The 18095-nt window shown below is 46.7% G+C and overlaps 1 protein-coding gene across 1 annotated transcript; it reads right to left on the reverse strand.

Annotated features, from left to right (window-relative positions):
• Positions 1 to 1994: 1994 nt before the first annotated feature.
• On the reverse strand, positions 1995 to 14292 carry POU2AF1 (POU class 2 associating factor 1). Its single transcript, XM_009081243.1, has 5 exons — positions 14277 to 14292; positions 4659 to 4786; positions 3946 to 3988; positions 3596 to 3867; positions 1995 to 2312 (listed from the first exon to the last, which is right to left on the reverse strand). The coding sequence occupies exons 1-5, from the start codon at positions 14290 to 14292 to the stop codon at positions 1995 to 1997; spliced, it is 777 nt and encodes a 258-aa protein (XP_009079491.1).
• Between the last annotated feature and the right edge of the window lie 3803 nt (positions 14293 to 18095).

Here is an 18095-nt window from a genome sequence, read left to right on the forward strand (position 1 = left end):
ATTGGAGTGAGAGGGATTGGAAAGCAATCAGCAAACACAGGCTTGGTTCCCACCTGCATTATCCCAGTTTTACCTGTGGCTTTGCACCTATAAAACTGGAGTAAGCAGCAGTGAACTAAGACCCATGGAATGAATTTCTTTGCTGGGTTTTTCTGCCAATATAAGCCACTAATTTCAATGTACCTCAACTATTGCTCTTTGCCAACAGCTTGATGATCACTCATATGATCTATTGCTTCTGTCTTCCAGATTTGCCAATATTCAATAACAAAACATGCTTGGAAAGTCTTTAAGACTTCCAACTTGAGCTTGCAAACCTCACTCAGGTAGAAACTGGGAGGTCACTTGAAATATTGCCTGGGTGGCAAGTGGATTGTTAGACTCCAGGTAATGAGCAGTGCAATAAATTACTTTGCAGTTAGTCTTTGCAAATAATAAAATCAGCTAAGCATCCTGGGCTTTGGAAAGCAGAAAAACCCAGAGAAATTGTGTTCACCAGCCAAGAGTCTTTTGTTTATTAGGAAAACAATGAACAGAGTTAGGAGGGGATAAATCTCCTGCAAATCTATTTGCCTGTGGCACTCCTGAACATCAACAGAGATATTTACAGTTGCATCAGAGGGAAAAGTAAAGCTACTCATTCTCCAGGAAAGGAAATCAGGAAGCTCTAAAGGAAGTGTGTGCACCCATGGGCCTGGGAGGCTACAGCAGAGAGAAACTTTCCATGGCACTAAGGCACAGGAGAGGTCACTAATGTTCCTGGCTCAGCACATCACACTCAAATGCTACAGAAGAAACAAAAGTATTGCCAGATCAGAATAATGCCATGGATTCCTTGTTAGGCTGCAGTCCAGGTTTTGGAAGTCCCTGTCTTCTCCATGCTCTCCTGCCATAGGACCATGTCTTGCAATCCTGACTCAGGCAGAGACTTCAGTGGGACCAGGATCTGTCCATTGGCAGAACATGCAGTGTTACCAGCCAGCCACTACATCAGCTCAGCTAAATCAGCCCCAACTCAAAGGTGGAGATTTTAGAGGCCAAAACCACTGTGCAGCTGAGAAACCATGACTCAACCCACTGCTCCACACCTCCAGGGCTGGATCCTACCTACTGCAGGTACTACAGGGCTGGATTCCAATGGCAGACCAGGTGAGACCTTCAGGTCACACCTTTGTGTGAGCTCAGATGTTCCAGCTGCTCTGTAAATAGTGATGTCTGACTGTGCTGGCACCTAATTCAGCTGTATTGGCTTGATTTCCAGACTATTGCTCCTCCCTGCACCAGTAAACAACGACCTCCATTTTCCTAATTTCCAAAGGAGCTGTTCAATTTAGGGAAGAAAAATGTCACTTTAAGCCCCCCAAAGTGTTTTCTAGTGGCCTAGATCAGGTAGAAGCTCCACTATGGACAGGTCAAAGACATACACACAAAGGTATTTGCACAAAAGCCTTTTGGAACCCTTTGCCAGGTGTACCCTCACCAAACCCTCCAGCTCCATGGCTACACCACAGGATGGAACCTGAGCCCATTCCCTGTGCCTGAGGATGAAAGTCACCCTGTGCTGATGCTGAGCACAAGTATGCAGTATCAAGAACCTGCCTGGGAGAGGCAGCAGGAGCTGCAAGAGCAGAGCAATCTTGTGCTGGGCCCCAGGACAAAGCAAGTTTCACCCAACACACAAGTCATGATGTGGCTAAAATTCCCACCCCACGATGGAACCTGAGCCCATTCCCTGTGCCTGAGGATGAAAGTCACCCTGTGCTGATGCTGAGCACAAGTATGCAGTATCAAGAACCTGCCTGGGAGAGGCAGCAGGAGCTGCAAGAGCAGAGCAATCTTGTGCTGGGCCCCAGGACAAAGCAAGTTTCACCCAACACACAAGTCATGATGTGGCTAAAATTCCCACCCCACCCCACCCTCCTCTGTACTCAAAACCCACTGTGCTGCCAAGGTGGGGCATTGAGTAGGTGAGGCTGAGGCCCCAGAGGTGCAGGTTAAAGCCCTTCAACAGAGAGAGCATGGTTTAACACATACGTATCGTTGTCTTCGTCTTCCAGCAGCAACTTCTCGATGGGCAACGCTCCAATGGCTCGTCGGGCGTCCTCCAGCTCCTGGGGGGCTGGCTCAGGGATGGAGATGGGCACAGGCACAAACTGGGGCCCTGGCAGTGTGGAAGAAGCTGGCTGGTACTGCAGAGGGGAGGCTGGCAGGGCAGAGAGGGGCTGTGCCCATGGGAAGGGGAAGTAGGTGAGCGTTGCCTGCTGCTCCGACCCCTCCAGCTGAGGCACGACAGCAGGGGTGGTGCTTCTGGGCTGGGAGAGCAGGAGAGAACAGAGCAAAAGAAAACTATTGGTCATATGGGGCAAGGGAGGACATAAAACAGGCTAGGGATGTTTGTCTTACTTCCAGCATCCCTTGTCCTGTCTCTCTGGGTGAAGCATAGAATGTTAAAGGGTTGGAATGGAGTTTAGGGATCATCCAACCCCAACCCCTGCCCTGGGCAGGGACACCTCCCACCAGAGCAGGTTGCTCAAGGCTCATCCAACCTGGAATGAACATTGCCAGGGTTGGGACAGCCACAGCCTCCCTGGGCAACCTGTGCCAGTGTCTCCCCACCCTCACATTGAAAAATTTCTTCCTAATATGAACAACTTCTCCCTAACATGAAGATGAGCTCTGCACTGAGTGTGACACTTTTCCCACATGGGCTCCCCTGAGAGCAGTGGCTGTGGGTGTCCCAGGTGCTGCCACGAGCTCACACTCACGTCAGGTTCCCTCTAGCTTTCTGTTCCCACTCTCCCCTCGCTGTAAGCCCATGAGACAGTTACACCCTGTGCTGGAAATTGCCTTCTCAACACTCTCTCTTGCAAGCTGAAGGCAGAGACATGACTTTGCTGCCATGAGGCTGAAGGAAGTTGTTCTGGCCTCTGGGGCAGCACATCCTAAGCAGCTGTGTCAGCTCAGGCAGAGCCACAACAGCCCTTGCTCAGCAGTGAAGGCCAGAGGGGACAGACATGGGCTGGGGGTGATTTTCTGGGGCTGTTACAGCAGCTAAACTGAAACACCAAAAGGGAAAATCAGCTGCTTGTGTTCCATAGAGACAGAACTCTCTGCCTTTCTCCTCTAAGGAGGAGCAAATCATCTTGGGCCAGCCAAACACATCTTGTCTGGCCTGAATCCAAATATTCTGCTATCTTTACATGCTGTTTTGACTTTGCTCTTCCACTGCTAAACAGCAACACCTGACAGATTTATTACCAAGTCCTTGTCCCTGCTTCACCTGCTGGATGTGTTCCCTGGAATCCCATTTTCCTTTTTCTTTAAGCTTGGAATCTCTGCTCAGACTGGAGGAGTGCAGAGAGCTGGGAAAAGGGCAGTGAATTTTGCTTGATTCCAGTCCAACCACAACCTTTTGCCCTACTCAAACCATACTACTGCCCAGCACAGTGCCTACAACAACTGCATGGCATAGATGCAAACACACACATATTAGAGTAACTAAATCAATTAGACTAACTGCACCAGTCAGTCCCCACAGCTCTTGCTAGAAGATTGGCAATTTACTGTCATTTTTGCCTCGGTAGTTTGGACTTACTGCAAAATTGGTGATCAGTGGCTGAGAAGTGTAAGTCAGCACAGATGAAGGTCCAACCAAGGTGTAGCTGGGACACATGGGCTGAACATACATGTCTGCAGTGCAGGGACAGCTCACAGCTTCGTGGGACATGTACTCAGGGTAAGAGGTCCACTGAGGGAGAGGCTGCAGGGGTGTGGGAGAGGGCTGGGAGATCCAGCCAGAGCAGGGAGCTCCTTCCTCTGGGACAGGCAATGTAGGGGCAGCAGCATCCATGTCAATGCAAGGCTGGCCTGAAAAACAGGAGAGGATTAATCCCAGCTCAGCACAACCTTCCCTTCCAAACACTTAGAGAGTCAGGGATACATTACCCATTGAGGAATAAGAAGGAAGTGGCTGATGGGGCAAAACAACCTGGAAGAGAAAAGAAAATATGCAGAGATTAAGACCATCAACATTTAATTCATTGCCCTCAGAGAAGCACTGAGGGCAAAGCATATTAGGTGTTATCAGCTGATTATCTGAGACTACTGCAGTGTCAGTGCCTGAATTTTCCCACCCACCTCTACCCAAGGGCCAGGAAATTGAGCCTGGCAGCCAGGACACACAACCCCAGCCCTGCTTTTGTGGGACTAGCCAAAGGCCACACATCCCCTCAGCTCAAAGGGGCCTTGAACACTATGTAAACCTTGTGCTGCAGAGGGAATTCCTCTGGGGAGAGGAGCCAACCTGCTTCCTCCTGGCAGGACAAAGACAGGCTGAAACTAAGCAGCAAATAGCCAAGAATGGCTCTGGCTGAGCTCTCTTTGTGCCCTCGACCAGCTGCTTAACTTCCAAACCACTTTCTGTGCCTGGGCATCAGATCCTGCCAAATGCAAAGCACTTTCCCCTTTCCATTAAGTCAGTGCTGACTGAAGGTGCTCAGCACACTGAAGTCACTCCACTCAGAGATAAGCAAATGGCATCACCAGGCTGCAGAGCCTTCAAATGCTTTAGAGGTGCAAAGATTTCTTTCATTGTCAGGGCTGGGCGATCATTTAGCTACTAAGGAGCATTTCCCTCCTGTGTTTGTGTTGTCTCCTACCGCTGGAGCTGCTGCTGCATTGGCATTGTGGACATTGCCCCTTTTCCTCTTCAGCAGCTCCTTCACTGGCTCCTTCACACGGACACCCTGGTAGGGACGAGGCTGTGGCTGCTGGTCTGGAGCAGAAGCTGAGGGAAAAGAAAGTGGATGACATTTAGTTTCCTTTCAGAGAGCCCAAATCCCACCAGGCTGTGCCAGTCAGTGTGGATGGTGCAGGTTGAGTTGCTCCTGACTTCACTGGTGGATCTGCTTTGTGTTGCTCAGTGCATCTTTACACACACCTGAAGGGCAAATCAGGCTGAGCATAGCCAACAGGTCTATGACTCTGTGGATGTCTAGTCTATGACAGACACAGGGGAGTCTATGGTAGACATATATCAATTGTTGGGCAAGCAGAGACAGAAAAAAAAGAGAGATTAGGTACTTAAGAGAATTATATTCAGTGTTTAGACACAAGGTATAAATTCAACCCAAATTAGAAAAGCATCCTCACCTGGAAAGCCATTTAAGCATCACTAACTGGACATAACTCAGAGATATGAGAACAGGCACATACTGAAGTGCCATCCTGGACCAGAGTCGTGTTCTGTTCCAAACAGACTTTGCTCATAGCCTGCCCAGGAGGTGTAGGACTTGCTGCCCTGGGATGTGTTGTATTGACACCACATCTCAGAGCTTCTAGCCATAAACCTCAGAGTTTCTGCCCCTAAACTCTGCTCCACTTTGAAGACTAAAGCTTGCAGCCAGCTACAAAGGTCTCTCACAGCCCCAGGTGAGAAGTGAGAGCAGAGGGAGCAGGTTCCTTCATTAACCAACATTAACAACCCATATTTTCCATGGAGCACTTGGAGGGAATTGATAGCAGAAGGAAACCATGGGATATCAGAGCTCAGGGAGGCCTGATATTTGCCAAGCCACCGATAGCAGTGCCTCCCTGCCCCTTTTTGCTGCACTTTGGTGTGTAAATATGCTAATGGATAAGTTTTCCATTTTTAAAGATGCCAACTGGGCCTTGGTTTTCTGAAGTGCAGGAGGACAGACAGCTCAGATCTCAAAGCATTATTCCACTCCAGGGGCACTGATTTAGATTTACGTTCTGTGCTTCGCATCACAGGTCAAGATGAATCACAGAATCACAATCATTAAGGTTGGGAAAGCCCTCTGAGATCATCCAACCTGTGACCAACACCCCCATGTGAACCAGAGCATGGCACTGAGTCTCTCCTCAAACCCCTCCAGGGACAGTGACTCCACCACCTCCCAGGGCAGCACATTCCAGTGTCTCATCTCCCTTTCTTGGTCATTTCACCTCAGATCACCTCTCCCAGTTATCTGTAGTTATGTGCACACTGAGATGTTTCTGTTACATCTTCCTGGGAGGAGAAAAACTGAGTCTAAATTTACAGACTGTAAATTAATCTCAAAAATTATCCAAGAGAATAAATATTTCTGCTCTAACTTCTTTTAAAAGAACCTTAAATCCTTTTCCTTCCCCTTGGCTCTTCCATTAACTCCTTTTGACTCACTGGATACAATTCAATCCTGAAATCTTGAATTGCCATTATAAATCCTTTTGGTACCAGAGGGTGGTACATTTATGCATGGAACTGTTGCCTTCATTACCTTTATGCACATGGGGAAATATTTTGCTTTCAAACAGCAGCTGGAGAAAGATGATTTTCCAGCCTTTGCCTGATCTCCCTTAGCTTTCTGTGGACATTCTTTGTGGCACTTGAAATGAGGTTACTGTGAATCCTGTAGCTTTGGAAATGCAGTTGGTAAAGAGAACTAAGGTCACTTAAATTCTCCACACAAACATCCACAAGGGCTTTTCATACACTTGATATTTGGCTTTGTAAATTTAATTGGGATTCATTCACTCGAGTGAAATTATAGTGCTAAGAAATGCACTGGGAATTCTGAGAAAGAGCTGAATCTCAGGCAGGAGGTCTGAAATAAAGACCTTCACAAAGGAGTTTCCTTCTTCTTATGAGAGATCAATTACATTTGGAGGTTACTTATTTGTACTCTCCTGAAAAGGTGCTCAGAGTCAGACAGTGCTGCTGTTCTTGATGCTGCATGAAGACATCAACTCCACCAACTCCACAAATCTGAGCTCTGCTCTATGTGACCTGAGAGGCACAACTCAACCTCTTGGGGAGCATCTTGTCCCCACGGTGGTTTGACAGGGCCCCCTGCAGAATTAGGGTGGGGAAGGCTGGCAGTTTCTGGCTCCAGGTTTGGGGGATGGGAGAGCAGAAATTTACTGTAAAAGCTGACAAATATACCTATCAGAGTTTCCGGTGTAAGCAGAGTAACCAAAAAAATAAAGAGAAAAAACCAGAGTCTGCAGAAGATATTTCAGTTCCCCCAAGCTGACCTCCAGAAATAAAAATAATGCTAGCACAGCTGCTTTTCCACTGCTCAGGGGGGTATGGGGTCTGAGCACTGCACATGAACCACAGCAAAATGACTTCTGGCTTCAGAGTGCAATTCCTTAGCAAGCAGAAGAGACATGAGCACTCACAAACATCAGCAGTTGGAGAAATAATGCCCATTAAATCAGCCTTGGAAAGGAAGTTCCTGGATTTATTAGTGTCCAACTCCTTACATGAAGCTCTAGCTGAGCTCTGAAGTCTGTCTTGGACTAAGTTTCGATGCTATTTCTGTTGAAGTCATGAGCTACAAAGGCACCAAAGTCCACGTGCCCAAATTCCACTCTCACGAAAGGAGCAGCAGCACATGTGCTCCAGTGCCCAAGTGTTCTGTTTGTCTCATGGAGCACAGAACAACCAGATTCTGCTCTTTAACAGGCACTGGGTCTTGATTAGTAACTCCTTTCTGAGGCTGGAGCAGTATGAAAGATTCCAGATCAAGAAAGAAGAGAAGGAATCTTACCCAACCAGTAGGAAGCTTTGCAATAGTTTCCACATTCTATTCTGGCTCAGTGCAATGCTTTTGCCTCCCAAATCCCTGGTGTGTGTACAGGCTGAGGCTCCTTTCATCAATGTTATCACTTACTGTGTTTGTTGAGTGGCCACAAAAGCCCAGCACAAGCCTTGAAGTTTTCTGAGCAATCTTTCAAAGTGTCTGGATAACAGCACAGCTACTGGAAAGGGACCAAGTGCAGCAGTTCCACTAGCTCTAAGTGACAGCAGAAGAAAGCCCATAATGATGTTGGATTCCAGACTGCTTTGCAAGTCAGCCTGAAAGCATCCAGACTGCACAGACAAGTTTCCAGGCTGCCAATTTCAGTAGGCTCTGGATGAATATTTGACAACTCCATTAGAGTCTGTAAGGTCTACACACACATCTCTCTGCACTGCTTATCCCTCTGCTGATTGATGGGGAAAAATGCATCTTCTGATGGGTGAGTCCAATTAGTGTTGAACATCACAGGCACAGCCCATGGGGATCTTGCTGTCTGGTTTTGGGGAGCAGCTCTAGCCTGGCTGACAAGAGCTTTAGGAATGAGTTTGGCAAGACCCTTTGCCCAAGGTGAGGAAAACTCTGAGCAGACCGATATGTTGGGTCCTAATCCTGTAAACCTTGGTCTTCATGGGCTCTGGAGAAGCTGAGAGGTGGAGAAACTGGTCACTGAAAAGGTGGTCAAGCACTGGAACAGGCTCACAGGGAAGTGATGGAGTCACCACCCCTGGAAGTGTTAAAACACAAGTTCACGAGGTGGTTTATTGGGCATGGTGAGATTCAGTCAAAGGTTGGACTTGATGATCTAGGAGGTCTTTTCCAACCTTAATGATTCTATGTCTATAGCATCCAGTTCAACAGCCAACAACATCTCATGTTGACATGATGTTTGCCATCCCCAGATTCCTGGCAGTGCAGTATCTCTATGGACTGGACAGAGAAATGTGCTGCTTGATAACACACCTGAACTGCTGCTCTGAGGAACAGACCAGCCAGAGAGAGCCAACCAAGACACTGCCAAAAGCTAAACCAAGCACCTTCAAAATGTGTCTTCCTCCACATTTTGATCTAACCCTTGCTGAAACTGGAGGGAAGACAGTGGCCAAACAGCTGCTGGAAGGTTGTGAGCATCGAAGCATGACCAGTTTCAGATCACTAAACTTCACATCAGCACCACTGGCCTTCACACACACATGAACTGCAGCCCAATTTCAACCTTCAGCCTTTCAACCAAGTCAGTGATTTCCCAGCAGGCAGTTTTCACTTTGAAATACACTGCTAATCTCTCAGACTTTGCCTGTCTCCCTCCCTGCCAGCAGCACCAAATGCCACACTTGTCTCTGCTTCAGAAGCTTTAGTTTCTTTGCTCACACACCAACATGTGATAAGATTAGCAATTGGTCAGTGTTAACAGTGTAAATATAATTCTCTTTGCTGCTTTCTCCTCCAGTATAATAAACACTTGAATAGAAACACAATAGGAAACTTGTCCCTATTTGCAGTAACCTCAGAGAGCAATCACTAACTCTGAATGACAAGCAAAATTGATTTCATTTAACAAACTACTGTTAATGGTTTGGATATTGAAGAGAAAATTATGATTTCTATCAGGCACAGTAAACTTTGGCTAATAGAAAGAAGAAAGTGGCTTATCTTGGTAGACACTTCTTGGATGTTTAGACTCTAACCAAAACCTTAACAATGAGACATCAATGCCCATCAAACAAGGGACTAAATGGTTCATCATGGTCATGATTCCCTGGCTAATTGCACAGTTTCCATTAATATGTTACTAGGAGTGAAAAAACAGAGGGATTGTTTTATCTCTGCCTTGTGGTAATTCCAGGGCAGGGAAACAAAGCACTGAAATGCATTGAAGTGTCCAAGATCCCAGAGAGTAACACTCCAGGGAGTCACTCAGGAGAGATATTCTTCATTCCAATTCCATCCCTGCCCCTCAGCATCCTTCAGGACATGTCCATTTTTGAACTGATCCAGCCAATTAGTCAGAAGTGAAACACACTGGTGACCCATCTGCAGCTCAAGCCCTTGGAGACAAAAACCAGTTCTCTCTACCAAGATCCATCCCAGCGAGTTGTGTTGGTGCCAACAGTCTTAGGTGGCTGTGCCAGGTCCCTGCACGAAAACAGTTCTCTCTACCAAGATCCATTCCAGCGAGTTGTGTTGGTGCCAACAGGCTTAGGTGGCTGTGCCAGGTCCCTGCACTGAACTGACTAACACACACCTGGGCTGACACATTCTCTGGCTGGTCCTAGCAATGATTAACCTTCCAGACTGTGCTCAGACACAACAGTGCCCAATAAATCATGGAATGGCTCAGGAATGTCCATCTGAGTTCCATTTGGCCTTTGCTTCCTTGAGTAACTCATCATCAGCCTTCCCATCCCAAAAGATATGTCTCAGGGCCTCAGGTTTGCACATCAAGGGCTGAACATGCAGTTCTTCTGTGCATCTGACACGACCCAAATCTCCCTTCAAAGCTGGAGACAACCCCAAGGAAAACTGGAGTGGATTAGCATTTCTAGAGGTTGATGCAGTAAGGGTGAGGATTTCAATAAAGCACCAAACCAACATCTGAGCAGAGAATCTGTTTTACAGCAGGCAGAACTCAGGGCATGAGTTCATGGGCTGGGTGCTGGTTCATTGCTTAGCATAAGGACATGAACTCAGGAGGCTTCTGAGCAGAATTGAATCAATAGACTAAATATTTCACTTACTTCCCAGCAGCGAAGGGCAGTACTTGGCCAGGTCTCTGTCTGCCCTCTCACCTCACATTAGAGCTACCAAAGTCAGCAAATCATTCATTTGACATGGTGTATATCAGATTTATGCCCAATAGCTTTGTTTTCAGGTGTTCCTCTGCTGGTGGAAGGTTTGTCAAGGATCCAATTAGCCTTGGATTCAGGCAGATCCATGTGCCCTTGGATCTGCTCTATTCCTGGGGGGCACAGAATGGTTTTGACAACTCCTTTTGAAAAGGTCTTCACACCTAATGTGATCCAAGAGAGTGGAATTCAGGAGAGCACTGTGGTTCCCACACAAGGAAGGTGCTGCAGGTTGACAAATGAAACATTAACTTGGGATTTTTCCCAATAGAAGCAAGAATCAAGGGCAGATGTGAAGTCTCTTGGGAAACAAGGTGAAAGCCTGGCCAGTAATCCCTGCTGCTCGGGCTACTCTAACAAAAACCCTCCAAAACAGAACTTCCAAGTGCCAAATAAGAGTTGGATGCATTGGCCATGCAGTGGTGAAGGCTACTAAAAGTTTTCTGTTTCAGAATAAGAGAACTCCTATAGCAAAGGGGAAGCTGAGAGAGACAGAAAGTGCCTTAACCATAAGTCTCACCCTCACGTCCTAATTCCTCCCAGCCCATAATGCTCTTTCCATTTGAGTAATGCAAGTTTTCCATTGAATTGCTGCTGTGGTCATTCGTAGAGTTTGACACCTGCTGTGCAAGGCATGGATGGGCTCAGCTCTCACACTGTCCATCTTTCCTGCTGGGACTTTACCACATGCATCACCCACAAGGTGCAGCACTTTGCAGCTTCAGCTCTCAGTCTCATTAGCTGATACTTTCAGAGGGGCTGTGTCTAGTCCCACAGCTGCTGTGGGCAGAGAAGCTTTGATTCATATGAAAAAAAAATTCGGGAAGAGACTTACCAAGGTGTGAACCCACATGTCATAGTGGCAAGGGAATCTGAGCAGCCACAGAGCAGGACTTGAGTGTCCAGAGCACTTTGACATAGGCAAAAGCATCACCTGAATGTGAAATTCTTGCAGAATTTCAAACTTATTCCCTACCCTTTCACAACAAGAACCTTTAAGAAGTTTTCCCTGTGAGGGTGGTGAGACACTGGCCCAGGTTGTCCAGGGAGGCTGTGGCTGCCCCAACCCTGGCAGTGTTCATTCCAGGTTGGATGAAACCTTGAACAATCTGCTCTGGTGGGAGGTGTCCCTGCCCAGAGCAGGGGTTGAGGCTGAATGGGGTCTAAGCTCCATTCCAACCCCTTGACACTCTATGATTCTATGTTGTTCTCCAAATTCAACCAGGGGTAAACAAGTAAAGACAAACAAGTAAAGACACACAAGTGGAAAGCAGCCAGTGCTGCCCATACATTCTCCATCCCTGGGGGCTTGAGGATCATGCCACAGCTGGGGAGCCCCGAGCAGTCAGTTCTGGGGTGCTGTGGGAGGAGATGCTTTCGGGCTGAGACGCTCCGGGCTGTGCTGAGAGGAAGCTCTGGGCCCCAGTCCTGCAGAGAAGTGCAGTGTGCCGTGACCCTGGGGAGCCATTCCCAGCACACAGGCCCAGCCATGCGAGGCTCCCTGCAGAGAAAAGCTCTGCCCCTGTCAGCTTTCCTCCTCTTCCCCCCCTGAAAGAGCAGGAAACTGCCCTTCAGGAGATGCCCATGAGAAATGCCCTCAGGTGAGGGCACAGCTGTTTGAAGGAGTTCTTGTGTCACTCTTAGGTTGGGGAGTTTGTGTTCTTTGGTGGTTTGTTTTTGTTTTCATAGCTGAGGAAAACCTATGGAACTTAGACCATTCCTTTTGAAACCTCCTATTTTCAGGGAATTGTAGAATGGTTTGAGTTGGAAGGACCTTAAAATCATCTAGTTCCACCTCCTCTCATGGGCAGGGACACGTTCCATTAGCCCAGGGTGCTCCAAGCCCCATCCAACCTGGCCTGGAACACTCCCAGGGATGGAACAGCCACAGCTTCTCTGGGCAACCTGTGCCAGTGTCTCAACACCTCATAGTGAAGAAGAATTCCTTCCCAATATCCATCTATCCCTGTCCTCTGGCAGTGAGAAACCTTCCCTCTTGTCCTGTCACACCAGGCCCTTGTCCAAAGTCCCTTTCCAACACTCTTGGTGCCTCTTAGGCCCTGGAATGCCAATGGCTCACGTGGGCACAGGAACATCCCTGTGGGCACAGGTGGTTTGAAGCAGCTGGAGCAGGAAACCTGAGGTCACAGCTGGTCACACTAACAGAAAACAGAGGTGCCCCAGAGACACCAAGAGGAGACTCACAGAGCCCCTGAGGAGTCTACATTCCACTGAAACCTCTAGAATTTGGCACCTGAAGACCTGTACTGCCCTGAGCAATGCTCCTGTGCTCACACAGGGGATGCCCAGCAGAGCAGGTAGTTGCACTCAATCTACCTGTCCCCAGTCATCACAACACCCTTTGTGTCTCCCTTCAAAGACAATGCACAGAAATCATTAATGGCATAGAAAAGAAACAACACTGGTAAGATTAACAAGATTTCCAACAGTTCAATGCTGGATAAAGGAGCTCTGACATTGCTACAGGAGGAAGATTCAGTGCTTGAGAAGCTCAGGGCACACAGAGGGACAGGCAGGTTTTGACCACAAGTTGTCTTGCCTAGAAACTATAGCAGGGAATTGCTGACATCATTTAATCTCAGTCAGACTTGTCATTCCTTTTCCCTCCCAGCACTTCACATGTCAGAGAGAAAAAGCAAAGGGAAAACACCAATTTAGCTACCAATTTCTTCCACCTAATCATCTGGTTGAAAACACCCCAAACAACCCACTCATTTGAGCTGGAAGATTAGAGTCAAGGTTTGAATGTAACCACCTTGCAGTGTGCTCCACATCTACATCCTGAGCCTGGAAGCAGCACAAGAGAAAGGGGAAAGATGTGTTGCCATAGAGCTTCCCTTGGCTGCTCAATTCTTGCCAGACAAACTGAAACAGGATTGACAGAGCACTCAGAGCTTCTTGCTACAGGGAGTTACACTACCATCTCATCTCACAGACACACATTTGAGCTTCCAACGTGCTCAGCTGAAAAGACATCAGGAGAAATGTGTAACAAAGAGATTTAACTGCAGGTGAATGGTTGGACTCAATGATCTGAGAGGTTTCCTCCAAAAATGATGATTCTCTGATTCTAACTGCTGACAAGCTCAGAAAGGCAAATGCACAATAAACCAACTCCAAGCTGTAATATAAAGGGTGAGGTTAGTTCTGTGTCAGAGAAATCAGGTGTGTTATGTCATTCCAGGGTAATGGGAAAGGCAAAGGGTGACAGCACAGTGGCCAAAATGAGCATCATCTACTGGTCCACACGGTGAGAATGAAAACCCTCCAGGGCAGCAAACACCTACCTGGGTCATGATCAGTAACCCACTGAAGCCAAGGTGGGCCCAGAGGAATGAAATTCTCTTGAAAACAAGAGAACTGATTTCCTGTCAAGTCATAACTGTATCACCCTCAAACTGCTTTGTTCCTTATCTTTTTGATTAGTCAAAAAAAAAAAAAAAAAAAAAAACCCAGAAAAGCAGCACATATCAAAAAGAAAAGGCCCAGAACTAAGGTATCTCACAGGTTTCACTTTTCAAAAGGAAAATTCTCTGGTACGTAACCACCGTAACCTTTGATATAATACCTGCATCCTGTTATTGTTTTTATGAATCATAGTCTTTCACTTGATTCATAGTGCTGAATGCCAAGCAAGCAGCAATGGTGCCCCGTGCTCAGATCCCTGCTGGAAAATCAGCATCATGCCTTGTCATCTGCCTCTCTGTGAGCTGTGCAGCTCCTCCTGAGCATCACCTCCCCAGCTACTCCACGCCGAGTTATCCGGGACAACCTCCAGCTGGGAGCAGAGTTAGGGAAAAAAAACAAAGCAGAACTCACTTACATTTTTGCCAGTGCATATTCTGTGGCAGGATGGAGCCTGTTTTTCTCCTGGCTGAAGAGAACTTGGCTGTGTGATAGCTACTTGGGTTGGAGTCCTTGTGGGGGATGAGATCAGTGAGTGTCAGGATGTTTCTTTCAGCTTTTTAAAAGCCTCCTGTTCCCGCTGAAGCCTCTGATGTCATCACATCCTCCCAACCACAACCACTTCGAGATTTTCCCTTGCTCTCTGCACTCCTTCATGATGCTCAGCAGTTCCTCCAAGAGCACTGAGCTCTGGAAGATATTATGCATTAAAAAAAAAAAGATGTCACCAAGGTGTATCTGAGCAAACAATCCTAGGTGGAATCTGTCACTCATGGGGCTCTTAGCACAGATCTGCACAAATAGTTCAGCAGAATGGGCAGAACAAAGGGTTTTTTCGTCAGATTTTGACTTTCTGGGGCACTAAGATGGGTTTGTTTCAGGTAAGAAACAAGGGAGGTGGTGGAGTCATCAGCCCTGGAAGGGTTTAAGAGGCATCTGGATTTGACACTGGAGGAGATGGTTTAGGGTTTAGGGGTTACAGCAGTTAATGGTTAACAGGTTAACAGGTTAATGGTTGGACTTGATCTTTGAGATCTCCTCCAACCTTGATGACTCTATGATTCTAAGACAACATTCTGCTGCTTGAGGTGGTGTAACTCTTGTCTCTGCACACTTCAGCTGCACCAAACCAGCCCCAAGCCGTGTCTGTGTAGCCCTTTAAAAATGTGCAACCCTTCTAAAACACAAAACTTGAGTCTTTGCTCCTGCCTTATGAGAATCTCAACTCCCCAGGGCCACTAAATTTGAACTTGTGAGGAAACACCTGTAAACACTTCAAGCCTCATTAAGCCAGGACGTCCTTCATTTAAAAAAGAAACCCCTTTTTTTCTGTTTTGTTTTTATCAAAATACAACACTTCCCACTAAAGAAGAAACAGCCCTGCCAAAATAGCCTGCAAAGCTGAAGGAAGGCCCAGAGAGACTTACCAGAACGAGGTTTTTGGCATTAATAACAGCACCAGTATGTCTTATCTAGCTACAGGAATATAACCTCTTAGAGCTCTTCAGTCTTTCCTCTACAAATCAGATCAACGTGATGAATACTCACAAATAACACTGAATTAGGAGCTTCATTCCCTGAGAAATCTGTTGGAGGTTGCACAGTGAGTTTATCTTCAGGGTGAGTTTTTAATCACTGACTTGTCGTGGCCCCAAAATCGTCTCTTCCAATTTCTCTGTCCATAAAAGAACAAGGATCTGGTGAGTTCTTTGGGTTAGAAGTATGTTAAAGAAATTTTATCCTCTCAGGTCTGCCAAGCACCTCTTGGAACAGGTTCATTTTGTGAAGCATCTGCTCCCAGCAGTGACAGGGGAATGGTTGGACTTGATGGTCTTAGAGGTCTCCTCCAGCCCTGAGAAATCTATGATTTTGCAACATACCATCAACACTGCGTTTAATGGGAAACCAGAGATTAATCAAGTGAAGATGAATGATCAATTGTACTCCCTCTAGAGCAAAGATTTGCCCAAAGTACCCCAAAAAAGAAACCAACCCCAGAGCAATCGGAGTGGGAAGCCAAAGGGCTGAGTCCCTCCACAGTGCTCCCATCCAGGCCAGCCCCAACCTCCCCAGTTCTCGGGCACCAGGGCATTGTTCAGCCACATTTTGCATATCTGCATGACTGCTGACTCCCAGCCCCAGGGCAGAACATCCTCTCTGCTGCTGAAGTGCTTAGTAATCGCAGGGAACCTCTTAGCTAACAGCACACAGGAGATCAGGTAAGCCAGAGTGTAGCTCACAGCCCACTGAAGCCAGAAGAGTGTTGAAACTGGTTTCAGGGGCACTTCAGTTACACCAGAGCAGGAAGAAATTGTGGCCTCTCCTATCTGTGCTACAAAACCAATATCATATTTCTCCCTAAACTAATGGAACTTGGGTTTAGAAACCTCTTAAATGTGTAGAATTAAGATAATACATCAGCAAATCTCTTCCTGACAAATTCAACTCTAGAGCCAAGGCCCAATTAGACTCTTAGATTTGCTTAAAGCTCAGAGCACAAGGCAATGTCAGGAAATATGGGAGGAAGTTATTGGAGTTTGGCTTGAGTCAGAGCATAAGGCAATGCCAGAGAAGGGTTAGGAGTGTTCTCTGCTGCAGTTTCCTTCTGGAAAGCCCTGGATTGTGGCAGCACAGAGCTCCTGGGATGCAACATGGGAAATCAAGGCTTTAGGCAGGTTCCTGGCAGCAATAAGCCCTGATTTTTATGTCTGAGAACACACTCTGTGTACATTTGGGCTGTGCAGAAGCACAGACTGAGATTTGTACACACAGCTCTGAAGTACAAGTGAAGACAAATTGCATAACCCACCAAAGTAAATACACAGCCTCATATTAAAGGCTTCTATACATGTTTATCACCTCACCCCTAACTGCACATGAATTGGCCTTAGGAAAGCTGTGGCTAACATAAAATAACATCTCACCTTTATGTAGACTCTAAATGACCTTAGAAAAGCTATGGATAACACGAAATGACTCAGGATTAAACTATTTTAAGGCCTTTCCATCAATACTTTCAAAACATGAAGTCAAGCAGCTCAAGTCTTGTTGTCATAAACACCTAAAATGAGGAAGTTGCAAGAAAGGGACATGTTTTCCTCAGATGAGCCACCAGCACTGTGCTGGTGGCTGATGCCCCTCCATCCCCATGTTTTACACTCAGCTACTACATAAACTTTTGATATATTAACAAAGAATATCCACAAAGTCACTCGAGTTCTACATTAAGACATAAAGGGCCATGTGTGTGTGGTTTGCTGACTCCACACCAAGTGAAAGGAAAGCTCTTCCAGACAGAAGGTTTTACTCATTTCATGCATCTTATAGGCAAATGCAACTTGGTTCAGGACCATTAGTTAATGAGGTACAAAGGAAGAGACAAAAGCAGAGAGAAAGGTGAAAACCATCACTTTGCAACAATCATATTTGCCTCTTACTCTGACAGCTGTTTGCAAGTCATGATTTGTTTATAAACTTGAGGATGGATGAACTTGAAGCCTATAAATATGGCTAGAGATGGAAAGATGGCTCAAAGCTGGTGTAGCCAAGTCCATCCTTTCCTCCCCTAGTGCCCCAAACTGCCTCTATCTCCCACCTCCCCAGCAGAGGATTCACCAAAACTCACTGCAGGTGGCAGAGAGTCAAACAACCTCTAAAACCCTCTTGTCATGGGTTCCCTCAGCACAGAAATGCAAGATAAAGTGAGTGATAGTTTATCTCAAGCTCTAAGCAAACACTGCTGGATTTATACTCTGAGCCTGACACTGCTGTCAAGGGGAAGTAAAACCAAGAGCTGTCCCTGCTCTGCCTCACAGCAACAACTTTATGGGATAGATTCTCCTTGTCCATCTGCACCTGAGCTTTGACTCACTCCTCCCTCATCAATTTGATGTCTTCCAAGCTCACCTCCAGGGAATAAGTTCTTCTCTCCAAGTGGCTGGATGCTGCTGACAGATGTCCTGGGGGTTGGGTTTGCTGGTGCTGAGGTCTGTGAGGTTTCTGGGTTTGTTTTTAAAAGTGTCAATATTAGCACTTGAGTCCTGCCAGACACCATAAGGAGTAGGAAGATACAAGTAGTAGGTTGAGATTAGAGAAAACTTTGTGGTCTGCAAACACAAACATTTATCTTTGGGAGTACAATAAGTAAACGAATAAATGGATCTCTGCCTTGGAGGTTTGAATGAGAGTTTGGAAGGCAACAATGCTGAGAAAAGGTTCTCAGACTGCTTTCCTAACC

The sequence above is a fragment of the Acanthisitta chloris genome, unplaced genomic scaffold (assembly GCF_000695815.1).
Source record: "Acanthisitta chloris isolate BGI_N310 unplaced genomic scaffold, ASM69581v1 scaffold19218, whole genome shotgun sequence".
In the NCBI taxonomy this organism is placed as follows: Eukaryota; Metazoa; Chordata; class Aves; order Passeriformes; family Acanthisittidae; genus Acanthisitta; species Acanthisitta chloris.